The sequence below is a fragment of the Rhinolophus hipposideros genome (genome assembly GCF_964194185.1).
Source record: "Rhinolophus hipposideros genome assembly, chromosome: 21".
Taxonomy (NCBI): Eukaryota; Metazoa; Chordata; class Mammalia; order Chiroptera; family Rhinolophidae; genus Rhinolophus; species Rhinolophus hipposideros.
Window position 1 is genome coordinate 3228966 of NC_138067.1, and position 25737 is coordinate 3254702.

General features: G+C 37.9%; 1 protein-coding gene across 4 annotated transcripts in view; it reads left to right on the forward strand.

Moving 5' to 3' along the window:
• PHKB (phosphorylase kinase regulatory subunit beta) overlaps positions 1–25737 on the forward strand; it is a 136323-nt gene that overhangs the window by 25097 nt on the left and 85489 nt on the right. For all 4 annotated transcript variants that reach the window (XM_081030706.1, XM_081030705.1, XM_081030704.1 and 1 more), the window contains 5 exons: positions 5686–5775; positions 6678–6816; positions 12215–12314; positions 17537–17644; positions 20377–20457. In XM_081030706.1, the coding sequence (XP_080886832.1) occupies positions 5686–5775; positions 6678–6816; positions 12215–12314; positions 17537–17644; positions 20377–20457 (518 nt within the window). The remainder of the gene's footprint in view (positions 1–5685; positions 5776–6677; positions 6817–12214; positions 12315–17536; positions 17645–20376; positions 20458–25737) is intronic.

Here is a 25737-nt window from a genome sequence, read left to right on the forward strand (position 1 = left end):
TGAAGAAGTTAAATTGTCATTCTTTGCAGATGACATGATGCTATGTATAGAAAAACCCTAAAGACTCCACCAAAAAGCTATTAGAAACAATCAACGAATACAATAAAGTTGCTGGCTACAAAATCAACATACAAAAGTCCATTGCATTCCTATATACTAACAATGAAATCTCAGAAAAAGAAATACAAAAAACAATTCCTTTTGCAATTGCAGCAAAAAGAATAAAATACCTAGGAATAAACTTAACCAAGGATGTGAAGGACCTATACGCTGAAAACTGTAAGACATTTTTAAAAGAAATTGAAGAAGACACAAAGAAATGGAAAGACATTCCGTGCTCATGGATTGGAAGAATCAACGTAGTTAAAATGGCCATATTACCCAAAGCAGTATACAGATTTAATGCAATCCCCATCAAAATCCCATTGGAATTTTTTAAAGAAATAGAACAAAAAATCATCAGATTTGTTTGGAACCACAAAAGACCCCGAATAGCCAAAGCAATCTTAAGAAAAAAGAACAATGCTGGAGGTATCACGCTCCCTGACTTTAGCTTGTACTACAGGGCTACAATAATCAAAAGAGCATGGTATTGGCAGAAAAACAGACACATAGACCAATGGAATAGAATTGAGAACCCAGAAATAAAACCACATAAATATGGACAGATAATTTTTGACAAAGAAGCTAAAAACATACAATGGAGGAAAAACAGCCTCTTCAATAAATGGTGCTGGGAGAATTGGATTGCCACGTGCAAAAGAATGAAACTGGACTGCTATCTGTCACCATGTACCAAAATTAATTCAAAATGGATCAAAGACTTAAGCATAAGACCTGACACAGTAAACTGCATTGAAGAAAACATAGGTACTAAACTTATGGACCTTGGGTTCAAAGAGCATTTTATGAATTTGACTCCAAAGGCAATGGAAGTAAAAGCTAAAATAAACAAATGGGACTATATGAAACTTAAAATCTTCTGCACAGCAAAAGAAACCATCGACAAAATAAAGAGGCAACCAACTGAATGGGAGAAGATTTTTGCAAACAGTGCCTCCAATAAGGGGCTAATATCCAAAATATACAAGGAACTCATGAAACTCAACAACAAAAAAACAACCGAATTGAAAAATGGGCTGTGGACCTGAAGAGACATTTGTCCAAAGAGGATATACAAATGGCAAATAGACATATGAAAAAATGCTCAACATCGCTAATCATCAGAGAAATGCAAATGAAAACCACAATGAGATATCACCTCACCCCAGTCAGAATGGCTATCATCAACAAGACAAATAGTAACAAAGTTGGAGAGGCTGTGGAGAAAAAGGAACCCTCGTACAGTGTTGGTGGGAATGCAGACTGGTGCAGGCGTTATGGAAGGCAGTGTGGAGGTTCCTCAAAAAATTACGAATAGAATTACCATATGACCCAGCAATCCCTCTTCTGGGCATCTAACAAAAAAATCTGAAAACATTTATACATAGACACGTGTGCTCCAATGTTCATTGCAGCTTTGTTTACGGTGGCCAAGACATGGAAACAACCAAAATGTCCTTCGATAGATGAATGGATAAAGAAGTTGTGGTATATATACACAATGGAATACTATTCGGCGGTAAGAAAAGATGATATAGGAACATTTGTGACAACATGGATGGATCTTGAGAGTATAATGCTAAGCAAAATAAGTCACAGAAAAAACAGAACCATGTGATTTCACTGACATGTGGTATATAAACCAAAAACAACAACAGAACAAGACAAACAAATGAGAAACAAAAACTCATAGACACAGACAATAGTTTAGTTACCTATTGTTACCAGACGGTAAGGGGGGTGGGGGGTGGGAGATGAGGGTAAGGGGGATCAAATATATGGTGATGGAAGAACTGACTCTGGGTGGTGAACACACAATGAGATTTATAGATGATGTAATACAGAATTGTACACCTGAAATCTATGCAATTTTACTAACAGTTGTCACCCCAATAAATGTAATAAATAAATAAATAAATATAAATAAATAAAAAAAATTATCATCTGAAGTTAATGATGCAATATAAATTTCAAAGTTGCTTGAAAATGTACTTTATCATATATAGATGATACATAGGACAAATATACAGATTATTGTTCTTGGGGAACCCTTGCTATCTTAGCAGCTGAAAAATTAATGTTTTAATAATTTACTGATAAACCACACATGGGACCTATATATATTTTGTATGTTCATATACAAGGCTATCTTCTTGCTTTCCCATGCCTACCTGTTCTGCACTCTTCCTGCCCTTCTCACCTTCTCTGCATGCAATTGTGAGTGCGTATAAGGAATCTACACACTTCCTGAAACTGTGGAGCTGTTTGACCCTCTGCAACACAAGTTCTGCTTAGGTCTCGTTACCTTGTTGTGGAATATGTTAGCTCCGGGATTTTGGTTATTCACGGCTTCTTTGTCCATACTTCCTTATTAGTGTATTAGTCTCTGCACTTCACAGTCTCAAAGCTGTACTCCTTAAGCTTTTGTAGACTAGTTCCTGACTGAAAAATCCTATCTGACCTTGTCCTGTATCTATAAAACCAGCTGCTCACCATTAGCTAAGGCAGGAGAAGATGCTAAGTTTGCTATCGTTAGAACTGGTGAACTTCAACTTGCTCAATTCCCAATGTTAACGAATCATTTATAAAATGCAGATTGGAGATACCATTGATTCTTTCCTTGGGGTAAGATTTTACTTTCACAGATTCTGTGTATTTTTCTGCCAGAACCCAAGACCCATAGAAAAATGAAAGTATGCTGTTTACTTTGTTTCAGCTTTGTGTCAGTTTCCAGTATTGAATGCTACATAAAATACTTTTTTAGACATCAATATGTGTTGCCCCAGGCAATGGAGATTTTTAGAGACCTTAATGCAACCACACATAAAACTGGCTTTTGTTTAAGCTATTTGTAAACATTGTATGTCAATTATAGGGTTGAAATTTTGCATAAAATTGTTATATCTGAGAAAACATATGTAGGCCAAATGCTACATTATTAGGTACTAAGTTTTAATATAGCTTTTGAAAATTGAGTTGTAATTGTCTCAGGAGGAAATGTCTATTTTAATCCCATAATTTGGGATGTTCTCTGCTTATAATTTAGGATAAATGCACCTTTCTATTCACTATTCTATAATCTAAAAAAACAAAACAAAAAATGACCAATTTGATCTTTTTAAAAGTTATGGAATTAACTACTGACTTTAAAAGCAATTTCAGAAACAAATTCCTAGGGGATCAAATACCTAAATGGGATTTTTTAAACCTAATTAAAAACTTAGTAGGAAATTGAGGTGGCTATATATGTAACATAGGGGTTGTCAAAATCTTTTTAAACAGAAAGGAAAACTAGAACCTAGTGAGAAAAGGTAGACATATCCAATTATTAAAATTTTTTATGTTGTGACATTGGTATATTAATGAAAGCTCAGGGGACAAAATTTGAAATGGGAGTGTTAAATAAAAAACATAACATGCAAAGAGGTCTTCTTAGAAATTGACATAAACACTAATGAAGGGATGGCAAAGGGCAGTGTAGGCCGTTTTAGAAGAGCAAATGCACGTGGCCAGATGGAAAATATTCTCAACCTCACCTATCATATGGGAGATGGAATTTAAGTAAAAGTGAGCTATGCTTTATTCCTATCAGAGTGGAGGAACTTTTAAAAGAACGGGACACTTGCAGGTAGGATGTGAAATTTTTCAGTCTTTTTTTGAAGATACAATTTGCCATTATTTTGTAAAAAGTACATTTTTTGTTTAATTCAATACTACTGGGAATTCAGACAAGAGGGGCAAACTTTTTCTACAAAGGGCCAGATAGTAGATATTTTAGACTTTGAAGACCATATGCTTCTGGTTGCAACTACTCAATTCTACATCACTCAATGCATTGAGTGACATCACTCAATGCAGAGTTGGAAAGATATGTGATGTAACATGCAGGCTGGTATATGGTATTTCCAATGTACAGACATATAGATATAAACTCAAGAGTATATGGAATAGTGAAATGTAGTAAAATAAATGAGAAAGTGTTGAGTTTTGAGTATTTATTACCTTTTTAATAATTATTTAGTTATAAGTTTATATAATTTCATTTTTACTTATGGCTGTGTTTCGTAACTAGCTCCCCAAATCCCTGAAAATCTGACAGTTGGTTCTCCCTGCTGGTACTGGCTGGCTCTAGTGCACTTCTGCCTATATCCATGTATAAGGATGTGTTGCTGTATTGTTTACCACAGCAAAAATAGGAAACAAATTAGGTACCCAGTGATAGGGAAATCGTTGACCAAGTCATATCATATCCACACCCCGGAGGATGTCCGGTAGCAGCCATTAGACAGAACCATTGCCTTTGGTGATTTCCATATGTGCTGTTAAGTGAGAGGAGTGGGGTGCAAGGATGGGCATATTTCATGATCCCATTTTTGTAAAACAAGAATGAGAGACGCTCCCCTTTCTTCAGTATGGGGCCGTTCATGGTGTCATTGTGAAGACTTGTAGAAAATCTCTTCACTCAGTGCAGGGTGTTTCATATTACTATTTATCCATCCTTCTCTCCAACAAAGATAATGGACCCATTGCTTAAGTGTATAATACAGATCTTTTCCTTACTTCATAATGCTGACTATCTGCCTGAACATAAAGGGATTTCTTTAAATAGCATAGTGGCCATAGCAATTTTCTGAACATAAATGCTTTAATTTCTCTAAAATAACAGATTCTTAATGCATGTCAATACGATCCTCGCCCCCGCCCCGTAAATTGTGGGTTCATTCTTGTGCTGTGTGGTCAGACTGTGTGACATGCATTCCCTAAATCCAGAGGTGGATTAATTATGACCTTGAGTTTATGTATTCTGAGTGATTTTAACAAGAATGAGAGACAGTACTTAGTCTGATGGCTGGAGGTTTAATTGTCTCCCTTTCACCCAACAGGTGAGAAAATCAAGTGAACAATTTTCTGTATCCATTTTGTGGCATGTTACCACAATTGTGTATTCTGTAGCTTTTGAGCAGTGCCCTGTGCTGAGACTGATGTAGCTTTCCTGGCTGAGAAGTAGAAAATGCTTCTGCTTAAAGTCCAGAGAATAAGGCAAGAGTGTTGCCTACCTAGGAGAAGGTGGACGCTTAGGAATTTCAGTATGAAAACGATCTGACTACTCTTGGAGGGGATGACTTTGGAACATCATGTTATCTTCTTCCTTGAGGTTTTGGGGGATATAATCGTTTGGCAGCAAACTGCATGATGAAGCAAGAACATAAAGGATAATGCTTGGATTTCAGTACATGTTAGGAGATGTTTCTCAAGGGGAGCTGAGATTATTGAGCTAGTGACTAGCAGCTGAGTATTAGTGATGTTTGCGTTGTTAGGACCAGAATACACAAGAGGTAGATGGAATGACTGCAGGGATGAGGGTGAGGGTATCCCATAACATCAAAACCCTCCTATACTTGTCAGAAGGGTGCTTTCTTCGCTCTCCTTCCCCCACCAAAAATTTGAACAGTAGTGAAATATAGCAGTTCACATATAAAAGCTGAAAACTATTGCTAAGTAGTGCTTCTTCATTTGTTTAGAAGTTTTCTTGGTTTGTCTGGGTGAAAATGACTGAATTTAATGAATTTTCCTTCTTTTTAGGCTCAGTTTATGAACCTCTTAAAAGCATTAATCTTCCAAGACCTAATAATGAAACTCTGTGGGAAAAGCTGGATCATTATTACAGAATTGGTAAGCAAACTGGAGGGAGACCTGGTGGTTGAGATTGGTGTTTGCTGTGCAGTGTGGGGACGATGCTCTCTCGTTTGGATGTTGTACTGCTTTCAATGCTTAGGCAGCCATACATTCTAACTGCATATTGATACCGGGACTGGAAAAGGAACCGAACTAGTCACATGTGTCCCTTGAATAATTTGAAGGCTGTCACCAATGCCTGTGTGTCCTTTTAGCCTTCCTGAACATTCTTGGATTCGAGAACAAGAGGCTGTTTCTCGATTAGTGCTTACCTATACAAGATTTGGTAGAAGGATCCCTTGCTATTTTATTTAATTTATACATGGTTCCTAGGTAGTCCTGACCCTTTTACATCCATTTCTAATTCACCGAGATACAAAGGGTGATCTCAGCTTACTGTTACTGATGTCAGATCCCTGATAAGTATATATGACGGTGGGGGGTGAGGGAGCACGGTCAGTCTGGCAGGTTTTGTTTTCTAATGTGGGTGGGCAACTTTGAGAGATGTATACACGGGGCTTCTCTCTTCCTCAGACCCTACGTCCGAAATGCTTATTAATTTTTTGGTAGTTTGCTTCACGTGCCATTTACTTGCCCTAGTATGGCAAGTAATATAAAATTTGGTTTATTTGTCTCCTGTAAGATAAGGATTTTTTTTTCAACTTCACGTAATTCAAGATTCTGATATATATTTTATGTTGCCCTTTTGTTATCTTTGTAGCCATAACTAGCTAACGAGATTAGCTAAAGTGACTTCCATGAAGCTGTTTCTACATCTTCAGAAGTTTTATGCAGCTTAAGTTTAGAAACAACAGAATTGCCGGAAGTGGGGTGAGGCTGAGGAAGCAAGGGAAGTGGATGGCTGTTGAATTCATGCTGTTTCTCGTCTTCCACTGCAGTCAAGTCAACATTACTGCTGTATCAGAGTCCGACCACAGGTCTCTTTCCCACGAAAACCTGCGGTGATGATCAGAAGGCGAAGATCCAGGACAGCCTGTACTGCGCTGCTGCGGCCTGGGCCCTGGCTCTGGCCTACAGGTACGCGGGGCTGCTCGCGCAGGGCCCCGTCCAGGCCCCACGGTGTCGTGCGCCCAACCTGATCAGCTGTCTTCTCCCTCTGCTGCTGACTCACAGTGTGACACGTGACTGCTCACGTCTCCTTTTAGGCCTCTCAGTTTTCCTGCAGGTTACATGAGACTAGTTTGAACAATTTAGACCAAAATTTTTCATCTCTAGGTTTGCACATCAGCATTACTTTTGGGCAGAATGTTCTCATTGAGTTGGTTAGTGTCAGTCACAGAGGGAACTAACTGATGGTGAGTGAACTTTGCAGACGATAAAAATGGGGCCCAGAGTTTAGTCAAAAGATTTGTTCAGAATTACACAACCAGTTAATGAGAGAACCAGGCCCAGGACTCTCCCCACGCCCTTTTGTGTTTTTCTCACTGCACTTCATTGGAGTATCACATGTTGTAAGTCAAATAATTATTTTATAAAGTAAAAAATTATCCTTTCACAATACAAATGTTCTCCTTAATTTTATTTCATTGTATATGGGAAGCATCTAACGTGGGTCCTGCCACATAGTCAGTAAGAATACATTTTAACCATTTTTTTAAATTGAAATTTATTGGGGTGACGATGGTTAGTAAAATCATATAGGTTTCAAGTGTACAATTCTGTAGGACATCCTCTGTATATCACATTGTGTAGTCACCATTGTTAAGATTAGGTTTCTGAATATTAATTTTCTGAAGTTGGTACATGCATATACTTTGATTTGAAAACTATCTTTCACATAAAAACGATCCCTCGGTTGTAAGCCATTGATGGGTTGCATTTGTACAGGAAGATCAAAGACTGAGATCATCTGAAGCAGTCACCTTGGCACCCTGTTTGCTAATGTCACTGCAAGCATTTCTTTACACAGTCTGTGGAGGCGCAGTACGGCTTCATCAGAGGTCAGGCTACCACTGGTCTGGGAAGTACCGAGAGCACCCACAGCACCTTAACCAGTGGTCAAGCAAGTAGTGGGGCAGCCTGATGCTGGGCGCGTCCTGATGTGACACAGCTGTAGGGACACATCACCCATATTGACTTCTTACCAAAATGTTTAAATGGATCTGCCTGTGACTAAACAATCAGACAAAGTCAGATTGTGCCTCTGTGTAATTCAACTTGCCGGGACTCTTAAAGAATGCAGCTGTCATAGAGGATCAGAAAATAGGTATGAAAATGGCTACATTAAGAAAGACTAAAGAAATACGACAACCCAGATACAATGCATGATTCTTGATTGGACTCAAAAAACACTGTAAAGTATATTTGGGGGTTAATTGGATACATTTGGCATAGAGTATATGTTAGATGATATAGTATCGGTATTAAATTCCTTGGGTGTGATAATGATATAATGGGTATATAGGAGACTGTTCTTGTTTTTAGGAGATACTTCTTTAATGTGTAGGGGTGATGATGTTTGTAGTTTACTTTTAAATAGTTCAGAAAATAAATTATAGGTAGAGAATGTAAGCTGATTTTAGCAATTGGTGAACCTGGGTGAAGAGTAAAAGGTTTATGCATTGTAGTATCCTTTTAGCTTTTCTGTACATTTGAAACTTTTCTAAAGGAAATGTTGGGGGAAAGTGACTTAAAAAAATGCAAGACTACAGCCTTTCTCCCAAAACGCCTGACACATCTGATACCGTGTTTCCCCGAAAATAAGACCTAGCCAGACCATCGACTCTAATGCATCTTTTGGAGCAAAAATTAATATGAGGCCCAGTATTATATTATACTATATTATATTATATTATATTGTATTATACCGGGTCTTATAGTAAAATGAGACCAGGTATTGTATTATATTATGTCACATGATGCCAGGTCTTATAGTAAAATAAGACCAAGCCTTATGTTATATTATATTTATTATATTATATTGTATTATATTATATTACATTACATTATATTATATTATATTATATACCGGGTCTTATAGTAAAATAAGACCGGGTCTTATATTAATTTTTGCTCCAAAAGATGCATTAGGGCTGATGGTCCAGCTAGGTCTTATTTTCGGAGAAACACAGTAGATACATCACTTTTACCCTTGAACCTTATCATTGCTGCATTATTTCCCCACAGGCAAACTTCAAAGAAAATAAAGTCAGAATATTATACGGTAGAAATAGCCGTGTGACTTCATTGTTTACTAGCACTAACTAGGGCCGTCTATTTTATTCAACTCCTGAGCGAGCAGTAAATATGACACTGGAGGGAACAGGAGGAGTTCTTGCAGGAAGACATCCTTTCTCCCTTGGCCATTGCTCCAAGTGTCTCGTCAACATTTGCCTCGTTTTCATTTCTCTAGTACATACACATTTAACCCGCCTGAAAGGTACTCTTTCAAAGTGAGACTCTTTTAAAAATTACTACTCTTCTCAAATGTAAAAAGAAAATGATATTCCATATTTAAACCCTATTTTAAAGTCATGTTTTTTTCTAGATGTTATATTAAAAACAAACAGTGCAAAAACCCTACTTGATACTTTTTAATATGCCATAGAGTATAGATTCAACTTTTTTGTTATATTGAGTAGGTTCAGAAGGAGTTGTAACATGAGCCATGTCAACCAAAAGTATATAATTATTTATAAAATAAAATAATATAATTATAATATGATTATAAGAACAATAAAATGTAATTTTAAAACAAAAGTATAGAGTGAACTATAATAAATTTAAGAAAATTAAATTATTTCAAAGTGTATTTCTGCAAATAAATTACTTTATCATCTCCAACAAAATATTGACTATATCTAATTAAAAATAATACCAAATTACACTCCTAAATGGGTATGAATTATAAATGTGCATAAAATAATCTTTTTAAGTCCTCAGTACACACACATACACACACAAATTGAAACAGGTTTCAAGGTTTCATGAGATTGTTGACAAGACTTATTGAAAACTAATGCAATCAGAAAAATCAAATTATTCATAATTTTTTAAAAGTAATAACTTTATATTATGTATTCATTACCAAATAAAATATATATAAATTCCTGAAGAGAAAATATTGACAGATTAATTAAAAAAATTTTTTTTAAAGGTTTTACTTTATTTTTATTTTTTTAAATAAATTTTATTGAAGAATATTGGGGGATAGTGTGTTTCTCCAGGCCCCTCAGCTCTAAGTAATTGTCTTTCAATCTAGTTGTGGAGGGCACAGCTCAGCTCCAAATCCAGTTGCCATTTTCAATCTTTAGTTGCAGGGGGCGCAGCCCACCATCCCATGTGGGAATTGAATCTGCAAGCTTGTTGTTGAGAGCCTGCACTCTCACCAAGTGAGCCATCGGGCCACCCCTCTGGAAGCTCAGCAGCAACTCGTTGTCTTCAGTCTAGTTGTGGAGGGCGCAGCTCACTGGCCTATGTGGGAATCGAACTGGCAGCCCTGTTGTTCAGAGCTCGCACTCTAACCAACTGAGCCATCTGCTTGCCCCGACAGGTTAATTTTTGAGGAATTCTTCCTAATGTAATCTATACAAGTAGAATTAGACCAAAGTTCCATTAATTTTACAACATGGAACTTCTCTAAAACAAATCATCACAACTTAACATTGTGAAAGTACAAAGGCTTCATAATAATTCTGTGATGAATACCTTCACATTTCTCCAAGTGGGAGATATTTTGCTTGCTAGTGAGTGACACAAAAAATCTGCTACTTTAACTACTAAGAAGATAAATTTTACAGGGAATTAGTACATACTTTGCTCAGCAAAGAGACTTCAAATTTTCCCTAGGACATTGTACGTCCCGATTTATTATTACATAAGGGAAAAAAACCACCCATCTTATTTTTTTATACTCCCTTAATTTTTATTTTATTTTATTCCTATCACCCCACACCCCTGCAGACTGTATTAAAACTTGTATTTGCATTCATAGAGCTTGCTAAAAAAAAAAAAGCAGAATTGCCAGTTTCTAGTAGAAAATAGAAGAATGATTTTGGAGTTCACTTTACATTTTAGGAAAGGTCAAAAATATATCCTGATGCCTAAATGTTTTTACTCAAATGCAACTGCACTTTTACTTCCTTAGAAATGTTATGGTTACTATTTTATTTGCAGAAGAAGGAAAAACAGGAGAACTTCATTACAATACAAAAATTCTTTATTGTGGCTGCATTATTCTAGAATATATTAGTCTTGGTTTAATGCTTGTTGAAATTAGGGACAGAGAATTATTTTAAAGACAATTTTAGAAAAACTTGATTTCTTTTCTGAATTATTATTACTATTTAGATGAGGTAGGAATTATACACAGAACATTTCATTGAGCTTATTATACCCCCACTGTGCTGTTTCCTCCATGTATCAATGTCTGGTCCCCTGTTATCCATGCTGTAATTTGCCTCCATTAAAACCCTTGTGTCTGACATCGGGGTAAAAATAGAGCACAGAGTGAAATCATGCTGGTTTTACTGCAGTGCCTACCATGCAAGGGAGAATGATGTTCTCATGAGCAAAACTTAGCTTTTTACTGACATTCCCGTACTATGTTAAAATGATCATTCTACTTAGCAGTGGCTCGTGAGGTCTGCAGTTGGAAGACGAGGTAATTATAGTACACTTTTCAAGGAGATGGGTGATACTTTTTGTTAAGTGAGGATGATCGCCAGATGTTTTAGTTAAGATTTAGTGAGACAATAAATAAGCTACTTTCATTTTTCAGTGGTGGGTAACTCTCATCCGCCTTTCGAAGATTACTGATCCATAATAAAAAGGGAACTGAAGGACAGAAGAACATCTTAACCTAGTTTAATAGTTAGATTTTAGCTGTTCTTTCTTTTGGAAAGCAACTGATGTAAACTGTGGTTCATTGATTTTAAACTAAGACCTCGGCATATAGAACTTCATGCCCAAATCCGTCATGTGTCACTCTGGATGTGTGTTTAGTTGAAGGCACCCTGACTGAAGGGCCCACCCTGGCATTAGGAAACACGTGGCAGAGCAAAGAAGTGTTGTGCCTACCCTAATGTGCGTTTCCCTGAAGGGATTGATATTAAAAAAATGCCTCTACTCTGTGACAGTGAGTTTAAAAAAGTTTTTGGTGATTGTTCCACCAGAGAAATATTCCTTAAAATTTCAGCCAAGTCAATGTAGAAAATATTGGATGCTATTTTTAAAGCAATTGGCTTTCTTCCTTGAAAGAAGGAGAAATCTGCACAAGTTTTCATCATAGGGTTGTTGTTATTTTAATTGTAGCATTTTTATATCTACTAGGAAGATGGAGCTTCACTGTTCCAGAATTAGTAGATGTTGCCAGAACATAGGATTAGCCAGATAGTTAAATACTTCATTATCAAAAGCTCTGCTTCCTTTTCACATCCATTTTCAATTTCTTTCATGACTTATCTGTCTCCCCCAGGCGCATTGATGATGACAAGGGAAGAACCCATGAGCTGGAACACTCGGCCGTCAAATGTATGAGAGGAGTTCTCTACTGCTACATGCGGCAGGCCGATAAGGTAAGACGCTGTCGGGTGCGCTGGAATTCTCACATTGCTCCGAGGGATTAATTTAACCCATGTAGCAATAGCATCTTCCGATGAGGAATGTCCTTCCCAGAGGTAAAGCCGTGTCCTAGGCCAGTTAGCCAGGTGAGAGCAGCCTCTGCCTTCCCAGCCCAGGGCTGTGAATCCTGAAACTGCAGACACACCTTAGTGAGAGGTGACTGAGAACTGGCACTTAGACTTCAGTTTGCATGTCTGCTTGATAAAGACTCCGTTTCTCAAGAGCCTCACAATATCCGTTAATTCTAACCAAGGTTAAGTTACATGAGAAAATCCATCAGAATTCCTTTGGACAGGTGAGTGCTCTGGCTTAAGTAAACTTTAGTTTAAAAATATAAGACTTCATTTACATCTAAACAGGGCAGGAGTTACAGACTTAGAAAACAGCAAACTTTGTAGAGTTATTGTGGAAATTAAAGGAATAGTATACATGGAAACTTTTGAAACTAGAAAGCGCTATACAAATATAATGTGATATTTTTCTATTCACCTATATCTACATGTCCCCAGATCCTAATAGAATAAGTGTCTGTATGTACATCAGTGTGTCACGTGTCCCCATGACCACCCCAGGTTTGATGATTAATCAGCACAGATGTGCATCAGTAATTAAACGGACAAGTTTGATTATGTAATATTTTGTATGTTTTTATCATGCGATTATCATATTGTTTTAATTTAGGCTTCAAAAGGATCAAAAAATGTGATAGTACATTTTCTTCTTAAGACCTATATCTGAAGTTAAAACTTAAAAAATTCATTGATATATTCTGCCACCAAACTGAGGTAACAAGAAAATGTTACTTGGCAGACAAAGTAAATTTCTTCACAAGCTGGTAATGGAGATATGTGACAAACCTATAATTTGTCTGCTGAGATTTGCCTTTGCAGATCATTATAAAGGTTTTTCAATGCTTGATACGAAGTACCTCATATTGGCTTAGTTGAATTAAACTGGTATGTCATATATGTTGAAGTAATTGCGATTATAAAGTTATTTTTTCCTAAGTGTGAGAAGTTTACTGTTTATTTCACGTTTATCATTTCATGAATGCCTAATGTCTGTGACTTCAGCTTTTCTCAAGGGAACATTGTGAGAGCTGTGAATTACATGTGTTTGCTAAACAAGCTGACAGACTGAAATTAGAATCGTTTATCAGAAAGAAGGAAATGATGTAATACGAAGTTTTTTCTTTGTGGCTTGTTTAGCCAGTGTTAATGTCCCTTTCTAAATATTTTTCAACCTTACTAACCAGTCTTCACAATTATGTTTTCTTTGAATACAGCTTGAATGTGACTTAAACTGTCTTGAATTTCTTAAATTATAAAGGATTTCCTTATATAAGCACAATGGTAGACCGTTAAAATAAACTGATGTAAGGTATGGATCACATTGGGATTTATGCATACCACGAAATGTAGGGTTTCACCAGTGGTAAAGGATTTCCATTGTTATAATTGCCCTTTGTCTCCATATCTATAGAGTAGGAATGGAGAGCATTACTCTAATCCACAGACCACTGGGAAGGGCTCACTCGGGGAGGTTGAGGCCCGTGCCCAGCTCACTGCCCCCCACCATACCTTTACCTCTCCTGAGTGTTCAGCATTTCCTTCATGATTCCATGGCAGGAGGGAATGTACCATACTTTAAAATGTGAAATACAGAGAGTGCCAAAAACACGTATATACATTTTGAGAAAGGAAAACGATTAAAATTGTAATACTCAATATGTACTGATAACAAAAGATGAATACAGGTCACATTTGACTTCTGCAATTACAAGAGATGCTCAGAGTGGTTACCATCAGTGTCCAGACATTTTTTTTTTTTAGTTTCAAGTGTACAAAACAGTGTAATAATTAGACATTTATCTATATCCATCACAAAGTGATAACCCCCATCCCCCAAACTACTACCCCCTGATACCGTATATAGCTGTTACAGTTCCACTGACTCTATTCCTTATGCTGTACTCCACATCCTGTGACTATATATATATATATATATATATATATATATATATGTATATATATTAAATTATAGTTGACGTTCATTATTATTCAGCTTCAGCTTCAGGTGTACAGCACAGTGGTCAGGCACAGACACTTCTGATTACAGAGAGCTATTGCTTGAGCAACGTTGACCAAAGTGTCCACTTGTATACATTTTTTGGCACCCCCGGTATATATTTGTTAGCCTTTCTTTAAAGCTAAAGGAAGCCCATTTGTAGTGTTCGTTTGCTGTTGACCTTAAGGCTCACCTTTTCTGTCTTCTTAAGTCAGGATTTGAAAGTCTTCGGTGCTCCACTTTTAGTGATTTCTCTCCATAAAGTGTGCTTCCTGGCGTGTTTTCTAAAAATACTACTTAAAAGAGATATTTTTAAATTATTATGAATTTGAGTGGATAAATAGAATTGTTCTTGTTCTTGATTTGCAGAATGTAGAGAGAGCCATCTGATTTCTGTCTGTTTTGTCTTGCCACTTGCTTAATACTTATTAGTGTTAGGTCTTTTTTACCTCTAAAAATTCATACACCTATTCTCTCATTTACTCTTCTAATACCCTTTAGGGAGAGCTTTCAGAATTTTTCACAATTGACTCAATCTGTAGTTAGTAATTTGGAGGGCAGAGGTTTGCTTTACAATAGGCTGTGAGTGTTGCTGTCTTTATCTACTTACAAATGTATGTTTGTTTAAAATGCTGCTAAGTAGTTTTTAATTCATGAGAAATCATCAGTTTTATAAAATTTATTCTTCCAGGATTCCCTTAGGAGATTATTTTTCCTTCCTAAGTGTATATTTGAAGGCTATAAATTAAGAATGGATAATACAATACTCAGTCACCTTTTCCTAAATTAGCTGTTTATTTACAATGATTAAAGTTTTTAGGAAAAGTCCAAATAAAATACAAGCAAAGAAAACATTATTCTAGATTTTGTTTAGTCTAGAAAATTTTGCTTTAACTGTTCTTTGTTTTTACTTGCCAGATGCCAGACATCATAAAATACTGATGAATGTCTCCTTGATTTTGACTGTTTTCAAGAGTACTTTCTATCTTTAATTCACATACAATATGCCCCTTTAAATTTCAAAGCTTATAGAGTTTGGGTCTTATTTTTTTCTGAAATTTTAAATTATTTGTCTTTTAACAGCTTTAGGATTCAAAGCACAGTTATGTGATTTCCCATTTGAGTATCTTTAATTGTTTAGTGGTTGCTTTTCCCCTGACACAGTGATTGAATATAAATTCTCATGCTGGGTACTTGTGCGTCTTGAAGACAAATGACAAACACTACCTTGTCAACTGCAGCAGTCACTTTGTTAAAGTGATAAACCCATTTCCTCTTATACATCCTTATCAAGTGGCCAAAATGGATTTTGTTTTAACTTTACTTTTGTCTAAGATTCCAGAATAATGTTCAACACTTTGCGACACTATTCATGGTAGTGTGAAGGGGGCGACCACACTGGTTTCTGTCTGTGTAGTAGAAGACTACTGCCGGTAGTTTCAGATATTGAGAAGGAAGAGCCTTCTCACCTCCTCTGAGTTAACCCTGGGTGGCGTGGTCACTGTATAGAGAGAAGACGTGCATCCCTCCTTTTACCCTCATTCTCCCAGTTTTGATGAGCTGCTGATAGGTCCTGATTTTCATTTTGTTGACTTCAGCCACAGGGCAGGCTCTGTGTGTCTGTGCAGGGCTTGGCGGGGACAGAGATATATTAGTCCTCTAGCACAGGACTTCCGGTAGACTTTCTGTGGCGATGGACATGTCCTAGACTACAGTGTTGAACACTACAGAAACCACTAGTCCCATTTGGCTGCTGAGCACTTGCAGTGTGGCCAGTGTGACTGAGGGACTGAGTGTCCAAATTTTACTTAATTGCCATTTAATTTCATTAGTCACATGTAGCTAACGTCTGCCAGATTGGGTAGTGCTGCTTTGAGAAGCTTATAAGATAGTGGGAGATACAGGAAACTAATAAAATTAAAAGACAGTCGAAATAATTGAGGGGTAAACATCCTGATGTGGGAATCCAGAGGAAGGAACTTAACTGGGGATCAGAAGGGACTTTATAAAAGGAGATGTTTTTTGAGATAGGATTTTAAGGCTGAGAAGAATTTTGAAGGTGGAGAAGAGAATATGGCTCCTTAGTCAACTGAAGCAAGGGAAGATCATAACCACCCAGATATTATCATCCTTACATCTTTTCAGAGCGAAGAAAACCATTGCCTTACTTATTAAGTGAGCATAAATAAGGCAATGGTTTTCTTATATATTCCTGGAATATGTAAGACTTTTGTTAGCAGAAAACAAAACAAACAAACAAACAAAAAACAACAGAAAAAAACCATTGCCTTTACGTAGAGTTATGGATCATTCTATTGATTCTCTGTTCCTATTCATCTCATACTTCCTGGGACTAACACAGTACTTGGCATATAATTGAAACCAGTAAATGTTTGCCAAACTGAATTGAATAGGACCTAAAAGAGTAGATGGATTGTTTTTTGTCCTTGGAATTTGTCTGTTAGATCGTTTAGTATTTACTTAGTATTCTAAAATGGTTAAAATTTATGTTCGTTAATAAGTAAAGTTATGGACCATGTTCTCTTAGAATTGTTGCCTTGGTAAAGAGAGTATATGTGGAAAAGGAAAGGAAAATATGTTGACAGGAGCATTGGTTACAATTTGTGATCCTTAGAGAAAGAAATAGATTTGAGGTTTTGAACACTTACTGATTAGAACGTGGCCTGCAGCACTTTTTCACTGAGTGTCGTGTAAGCATTTCCAAATAGCAGTACAGTGGGATACAAACCCTGAAATCCTGTACCACACAGTGAAACCATTGTTTGACTCTAAAATAAAATAAGAAGCCAAACATTGCAAAAGCCATCGCTGCTACATTCACATCTCCCTGTTAGACTTGAGTAGCTGTTGGTGAAATATCAACTCAGTATTCAACACTCGTGGCCACTCTGTTAAGTTAGTGGTTATGAGTTTTGTCTGTGTTTTGTTTCTTTAGACAAAGTAACATTTCTACTTTGTTCTGTCCTCTGCCTATGAACTGTAGGAACCTTTCCTCAGTAAAAAGATTCATGGAAAATCACTTATAATTTCTAATCTTGTGTGGGAATGGGGATTATTATCATGATGTCAATTTTATATTTGGTTCCAGGTCCAGCAGTTTAAGCAAGATCCACGGCCAACAACGTGCCTTCACTCTGTTTTCAACGTGCAGACGGGTGACGAGATCGTCCCCTGTGAGGGGTACGGTCACCTTCAGGTATAGAGACAAGATCACAGACCTTCTTCCTCTCTGTTTATTCTCTGCATCACAGAGGCTCTGAGGCGACTTACCATTTTTAAAAGTATATTTCATAAATTGTTCACAATACAAGTAGAAATCCACATGAAACGAGGCATGAAATGCTCACCACCAGGCTGACTTAGTTGTGATTGAACATCAGCCTGACTGACCGCTCGGTGGTCAAGCAGAAAGGGCAACTGGATAGATTATAATACTCAGAACTATCTAGAAGGAGGAATCCTACGGTTGTTTCAGTGACAAAAGCATGTACTTGTTATCAAATTTGGAAGAATTTCAGCACTTAGGAACGAGGGAATAAGAGACAATTGGCAGTGCATTAATGGCAAATCAGAGGTTTCTGTTCCATGACGGTTCATTTTTCATATATCAGCTTTCAATAAAGCTAAAAACATCACTCACTTGAAATTCCAAAAGGCACTCTGGAGTCTATAAATTCTATCTTATATAATACATTCAATTTGATCCTGCTGCTAAGATTTGACACTGTAGGATTTTCTGTTTTGTTTTTACTTCTTTTTCTCTCCCCTTTGTGTGCTGCTTTTAGCTGGACATCCTGTTTCCTTGTTTGTACGACACAAATAGTATATGTGCTATTTATCTTTAAAGGATTTTCTTTGTGCCATCATTTGGCTCTGCAACCTTTAGGACAGAATCCTTACTATCATATACTTCTTGCTACAACATGAGTATTTCCTTTTTATCTTTCCTCAAGAGAGAGATTTGAAATGTCTTACTTTAGTGAGACTCCCCTGCACACAGAAAGTGCTGTGTCCCCATTTCTATACAGCAGAAACTCTTATACTTATTTGTGACCAGTTCCTTTGAGGATTATTACCACATAAATGTGTAGTTTCTCAACCTTTTCCTTATAATGATCACTTAATTAGGTTTTATGTACCTTTTGCCTTGATGAATATGTTTACTATCTGAAATAAATTTTTCAGAAGTCAACGGCTCACTTATTTGTGTATTCCAGAAATTCAGCTCAGTGCCTGGCACATAGTAGGGGTTCAGTAAATGCTGGTCAACCAGCTATTTGGCATTCCCTGTACAGGTTGTCACTTACTGATATTTTTTCACGGAAACACCCCAAAAGTCAGAGCAGAGAGCTGTTACAGGTGTAGCCCTAAATTGCTGTCCGTAGGAATGAAATGTCTCCAAAGTCATTTCTGACAGGCCAGTGTCCATGCTATAATAAAATACTTGGGTGCCTGACAGTACACCGAAGCCCTTGTCCATCATGTTCTGAGGAAGGTCACTCGAAAGTTGATGTCATTTGAAATGACCTAAAACCAGAATTCGGTATCACTTTGTGTGGCCCCTCTGACACCTCTGGACATTGAGGCCCGGGAGACCAGGAGACACCCAGATGGTCCTGGTTCCTGGGAGAGCCAACAGCAGTGCCAGGTCCCGGTGGAGCAAGACTGCTTTGTCCTCGCCTCCGAGTCGTACGTTTTCTGCCCCATACTAACATTCTGTCCGTAATCAGGAAGGATAGAGGGGAGGCAAGGGTGACACAAACAAAATTCCCTTTTGCTTTGTCTCTGTTTTTAACGCAAATTAGCAGTTTCCTGGCACGATAAAACATTTTCACTGCTTCTTACTTGTTTATTGTGTAACAGCTTTATGGAGATATAATTCACATGACATACAGTTCACCTATTTAAAGGGTACAATTCAGTGGTTTTAAGGACACTCATAAAGTTGTGCAGCCGCTGTCATAATCGGTTTCAGAACATTTCATCACTCCGTGAAGAATGTACTCATAGCAGTTACTCTCCCCCGCCCTCCGAACTCCCCAGCGCTGGGCAATCACCAGTCAGCTTTCTATCTCTGTGAAGCTGCCTGTTCTGGGCTCTTCCCGTAAATGGAATCATGGGGTCTTTTCTGACTGGCCTCTCTCACTTAGCACAGTGTTTGCAGGATTTGTCCATGTCCTAGTGTTTCTCACTGCTTGTTTACTTGAGACAGTTCACACATTGTGTTCAGGATTCTGTGAGAGTCTTCTTTTGTTAAAGTGGACGTTATTGTCTTCATTTTTTTGTTGTTTAGATGTTATAATGTCTATTTTTAACAGACTAATAAACTAAAAGAAGAAAAAAGCTCATTTGTTTCTAAACTCATTTGTTCAAAAATATATTTTAAATTACATGCTTTACCACTGATTAAAATTAGCATGTCCCTGCAGTTGCTTTTATAAATATTGTATTCTCTGAAAATAAGCCTGTTTTCAGGATGCACTGTTTATTGTTCATGGTGTGCTGGTGTACTCCCAACGTCTTAGTGGCCAAGTAGCTTTTTCATTTACATCCATTTGAAATGGATTGGCATTACACAGCTGCCTGTGGGGCAGAACTATTCCAGTATAGGAGTACTTCAGTCCCAAGTTGGAAAATAAATCTTTGAAAACAAATGTTCTAGAAACACCTGCTAAAAGTTCTGCTTGTAGCCATTTCCCTCATCAGGTGTTAACCATCACAGTGAATTTGAGGACTTTAGAGTTTTATATGCAAAGCTGGGATTTTACTATGAGCTAAATCCACAGCTCCTTTATTTCACAGTAGCAAGGGAAATCGTTTTTATGTGCCACTGCTAAAGCAAATGACTTACAGTTTTAGCTTTTACATTTCGTTTCATAATATTTTTGTTGTTTCCTTTAACTTTGTCGCTTTGCTATTTGTTTTCAGATAAATGCGGTCTCACTCTATCTCCTGTACCTTGTGGAAATGATCTCCTCTGGACTTCAGATAATCTATAACACTGATGAGGTATGATTTCCTCAAATTCCTTAGAACTCAGTAACATCTCTGAGAATATCTTTTTTTTTTTAATTTTTTTTTTACTTTTTTAAACTTACTTTTAGTCTCATAAAAATGGATTATTCTTAAATTCATACAGTCAGATACTGGGTTTGAGATATTGGATTGAGAAATCTTTATATTTTCAATGCAGAGCACTTTAAAAATGAACAAATATATAACAAGTTATAAAACTACTTCTTTGAAGGCTCTATTTAGGTGATCAGAAATAAAAACTAACTTTCAGAAAATTTAATAACAATGGGAGTAAAATAGCATTTGCAGATTTTCTAAGTTATTATGTCTCTCTTCACATTGTTGCTTTTTGTAACCCATCCTTTTAAAACGTAGAAAGATACTTTTATCGTATTGTATTCTTTTTCTTTGTGGGGCCTCTCAGTAGGGTTCTTGATGTTTTTCAAAAAATAAATATCATGTTCTCATTCTTATTGAAAATTTGCAAAGAATTTGTATCCCAACATGGAGGAGCATTTCCTTCATAGGCACTAACGCTTGAACAAACAGAGACACACATGCCAACACATTGTGAAATGTGCCACACTGGGAACCAAAAGCTTTTCTTGCTGAGATGGTACATGCGATGAGCAATCCCTGCAAGGGGAGCCGTGCTGCATGTTCTTGCCCTTAGTCCTGTCCCGTGACCCACACAGGGGAAATGGTTGTCTCGTCCACAAACACCAGCATCCTCCGTGGGCTACACGGAGACCCCTGTGAACTTGGCGCCTGGCATCCTGCCCTCCAGTCGCTTACAGTCTTCCAGGTCCGTCCAGTTGTGCCTTTCAGTTGTACGGCAAGTAAAGCCTGTTTAGAAGTGAAGAGAAACAATAAAGAAATAATGATAAAGAGGAACTAAAAATAGCCACTTAAGGTTTCTTCTGTTTGGTTCACCAAAGAATTACGTTTTCATTTCATCTAAATCATTCTCATTTTTAATAATGTTGTGAAATACTGCTATTCAAACATTTTGGGTAGGTGTGGGGTAGGGAGACTCCTAGTTCAGACCAGTCTTAACCAGCATCCTAAATATAAAACAAATAAATGAAGTGTGTCTCTGACTAAGGAGAGAAGGGCTCGCAGAACTACCCCATTTAGCTTCCCATTTCTTCCCACCCACAGAAACTCCAGAAGCCTGAGAGAAGCATCTCAGGTCCCAGCAGAACACAGAATAACCAGTGACAATAAGGGGAACCTAACATGGTAGTGGCAGGTGGTCTCTCATTAGCATTACTGAGGGTGGGGATGTGGCTTTTGTTAGTGGTGGCTTTGCTCGTTTGCTATTTTATTTCCGTTTTCAGTTTTTAGCATTGATTTTGGTTTTTGCTTTCTCAATATCAGCCGCAGTTCCTTTTAAATCTTCATTTGTCAATGGACATTTTTCATAAATATGATTTTACTTTAACCTCTGCGTTCTGTTTTATATGGCTTTTCTATACTTAAACAATTTTGGTATTTTCTGCTTAAACGTATTTTTTCTTTTTCCTCGTGCTTTTTCTTGGCCTTATAGGTTTTATTTGGTAATGTAAAGTTTTTATCTAGCCAGTGTCAATAAGCCTTCAACACATACACTTAAAATCCTGGAATAAACACATGCTATTGCTGCTCACCAGCCTTTTCCTTTCAGTTCTACAGACTGTGTCAAGGATTGTCTGGAGAGGCAGTAAATGGCCCGCTTGGAACCTTCAGTGAAGGAGGTTCCTTTTCGCTAGATATTTCAGAGACATGAACCCTTTGAAAGGTGCAATGACTTAGAACCCTTTCCTTTTCTAGTTATACGTTATGCTCTGGAATGTTGAGTTTGTAGTCCTAGCTCGCTCTCTGTCTTTTTTTTGGTTACCAACCATATTTACATTTCAGGGCCGTCCAAGGACCTACGAAGGAAGTGGAGCTTCCACTCATTTCTTTCTCTGTTTAATCTTAAAGTTTTAATTTCCCCAAATCCTTCTTTTACTTAGGATTGAAGAATACATGGTTCGGGGAGACATATATGTATATCACAGACACACATAACAAAGCAAACACACATGTAATATAACACCCATATTATATTGTCAGCACTTTGGGTTTTTTAATAAGCTATTTTTCTTCTTTTGACAGCTTGTCATCCTATCTTTATTGATTCTCTTGTTTTTATGAACTTTGTACCCACATGGTAGCTCCTTAAGGAAAAGGCCATTGTCTCCCTAAGATGCTCTGAATGTACCGAGTGCCAGTGTTTACGCTGCTGAACCTTGCTGGGGGGCGTCCCCATAAGGGCAGGACTGGCAGTGTACACCCATTTCCCAGCATCCTTCAATGCCCCCACTCACGTGTCAGGTTTGGTGCATACCCGTCTGCACTGGTGTCTGGGCAAGTATTGCAGTGCCCAGTACTGGCTTTTTATTCAAAATAAAAGCTGAAAGTCTGCAGGTCTGCCTTAGTACTGTTATTTGCTTTCTCTTCTTTATCTGAAGAGAAATCCATCATATATGTTAAACTTACATATTTTAAATGTAAGTTTACAAATATCACGTATATGTTACTTAAATGTGAAATTCACCTAATTCAGTCCTCTGTCTACTAGTAGAGATGACTTCATGGAGATAATCTGTCAGAGGGACAATGTAATGAACAGCCTGTAATGTCCTATGTGACATTCCACGACATCCTCCATAAATACATTTCCTAAAAGCAGAGGAAAAGAAACAAAGGAATCATTCAGAAATGGGTCCAGAGAAACTTTTCAAAAATCAGAGAATCCCATGTTATCCCCCAAACTCGTATAACAAATGAGACTTTGTTTTGTGTTTAAGCTGTTTTCCTGCTTTTTGTAGAAAGGTCTCATTACATGAAAAGACTCATAATTCTTTCATAAAGAAGGAATTTTTCTAGACTTTGGTGACCCCTATAAGTCTAGACCCACACCTATAAGTTTTAAAAAATACCTTGAAGGTGACGATACAAGGTTAAAATATAGCCTTCCCTTCCTGTATTTTGCATTTGCTTTCATTTTTATTAAGGTATTAAAACCTGTTAATTGTATGTCTCTGTGTTAAGTTATGTCAGCAAAATCTTCATACAATGAAGTGGAGAACTAACTGTATGGATTCTAGTGCCCCTTCTCTTGTATTATGACTCTAACTTTGGTGTCCTTTAGTGATGTCACAGTGTCATGTCATTTCAGCAAAACGTTATCTCTGATGTTCGTCTTATAAACTTAAAATGTAAGGAAATAAGCGTGAATTGGGGCCAACACTAGATGGTCTGTGGAGCCAGTTGTACCGACAAGTTCATCCGGTGGTCCGCCCGCTCCAGACCCTGAGATAAACATGCTTGAGTGTTGCTTCCCTGGATGAAAGCTTGTTTACTCAGGAATGGCCAGACGGTGCTTGTTTGACTCTTTAGAGGAGGTTTAGGTTATAAGTTTTATAAGAAAAATACTGCAAAAGCCTGTACCCTGTTTCCCCGAAAATAAGACCTAGCTGGACAATCAGCTCTAATGCGTCTTTTGGAGCAAAACTTAATATAAGACCTGGTATGATATGATATGATATTATAAAGACCGGGTATTATATTGTATTATATTATACCTGGTATTATATTATATTATGTTATATTATTATAATATTATATTGTATTATATTATATAAGATCTGGATCTTATATTCATTTTTGCTCCAGAAGATGCATTAGAGCTGATTGTCCAGCGAGGTCTTACTTTCAGGGAAACGTGGTAGGTGCTGTGTGACATGAGACCTGTGTGACACAATCTCCTTCACTGTTTGGGTCTCATGCGCCCTGTACTTTGTATTTTGCAAAGGTGTCTTCTACCACCTGACCTAGAAGCTCTTTTCAAACCTCTTCAGATGGAATGGCGCGTGGCATTTCTTTCTTTTTGTGTCAGTTACCTACAGCAGTATAATAGACCACCCCAGGACTGAAACGACTGAACATTTCTCATCTCATCGTTGCTGCGGGTCAGGAGTTCTGGGGCATTTGAGCAGGCTGCTGTGGACACGGGTCTCTCATAGTTGCACTCAGGCCGGCAGCCAGGTCTACTGCCCGTCAAGGCTTTACTGAGACGGGAGGAGCCACTTCTGAGGTGGCTCCCTCACTCAGATGGCTGTTGGCAAGAGTCCTCTCCTCAGAGCTCTTAGTATGACAGGTGCCTTCCTCCAGAGCATGCGACCCAAGAGAGCAAACTAGAAGTAGTGTTTTGTGACCTAGCCTCAGACGTCACCGCCTGTCACTGTACGTCTTATTTATTACATGAGTTAGCCCTATCCAGTATCAGAGGGACTACTCGGGGATGATTGGGGGCCAGCCTACTAAGGAATAGTTTCTAGTTTGTTAGACTTTGTTTTTTTTTTTAAAGATGTGATGTTCTGTCTCTTATACGCTGAGACCTAAACATTCTATCGTTCTGTGTGGTACAGTGGAGGTGGGGACTATGTATTGTCACGTCAGAGGACCTGGAGACGAAGGGTAGGCGAGATGCCCATACTCATTTTGCCATATTGAGCCAAACATGATGAGTACATTCAAAACCCTGTAATCGGGACCGGTAGCCCACTTAAGATACTACCTTTATTAAAATGAATAAATATGAACTGACCATAATCTTTGCTTTCGATGGTTACTTTTGAGAGTATAAATTTCATCCAGTGTCTGAAATGTTTAGTTGGAAGCTGTGTGACTCCTAGTCTGTTGTTTGGAGCTCACCTCCAACTCTAAGCTTTGAGTTTACAAGAATGGGTACCTGTAGGGCCGGCCCGGTGGCTCAGGCGGTTGGAGCTCCATGTTCCTAACTCCGAAGGCTGCCGGATTGATTCCCACGTGGGCCAGTAGGCTCTCAACCACAAGGTTGCCAGTTCAATTCCTCGAGTCCCACAAGGGATGGTGGGCTCCGCTCTCTGCAACTAAGATTGAACACGACACCTTGAGCTGAGCTGCCGCTGAGCTCCCGGATGGCTCAGTTGGTTGGAGCGCGTCCTCTCAACCACAAGGTTGCCGGTTCGATTCCTCGACTCCCACAAGGGATGGTGGGCTGCGCCCCTGCATCTAGCAACGGCAACTGGACCTGGAGCTGAGCTGCGCCCTCCACAACTAAGACTGAAAGGACAACAACTTGAAGCTGAATGGCACCCTCCACAACTAAGACTGAAAGGACAACAGTTTGACTTAGAAAAAAGTCCTGGAAGTACACACTGTTCCCCAGTAAAGTCCTATTCCCCTTAAAAAAAGAATGGGTAC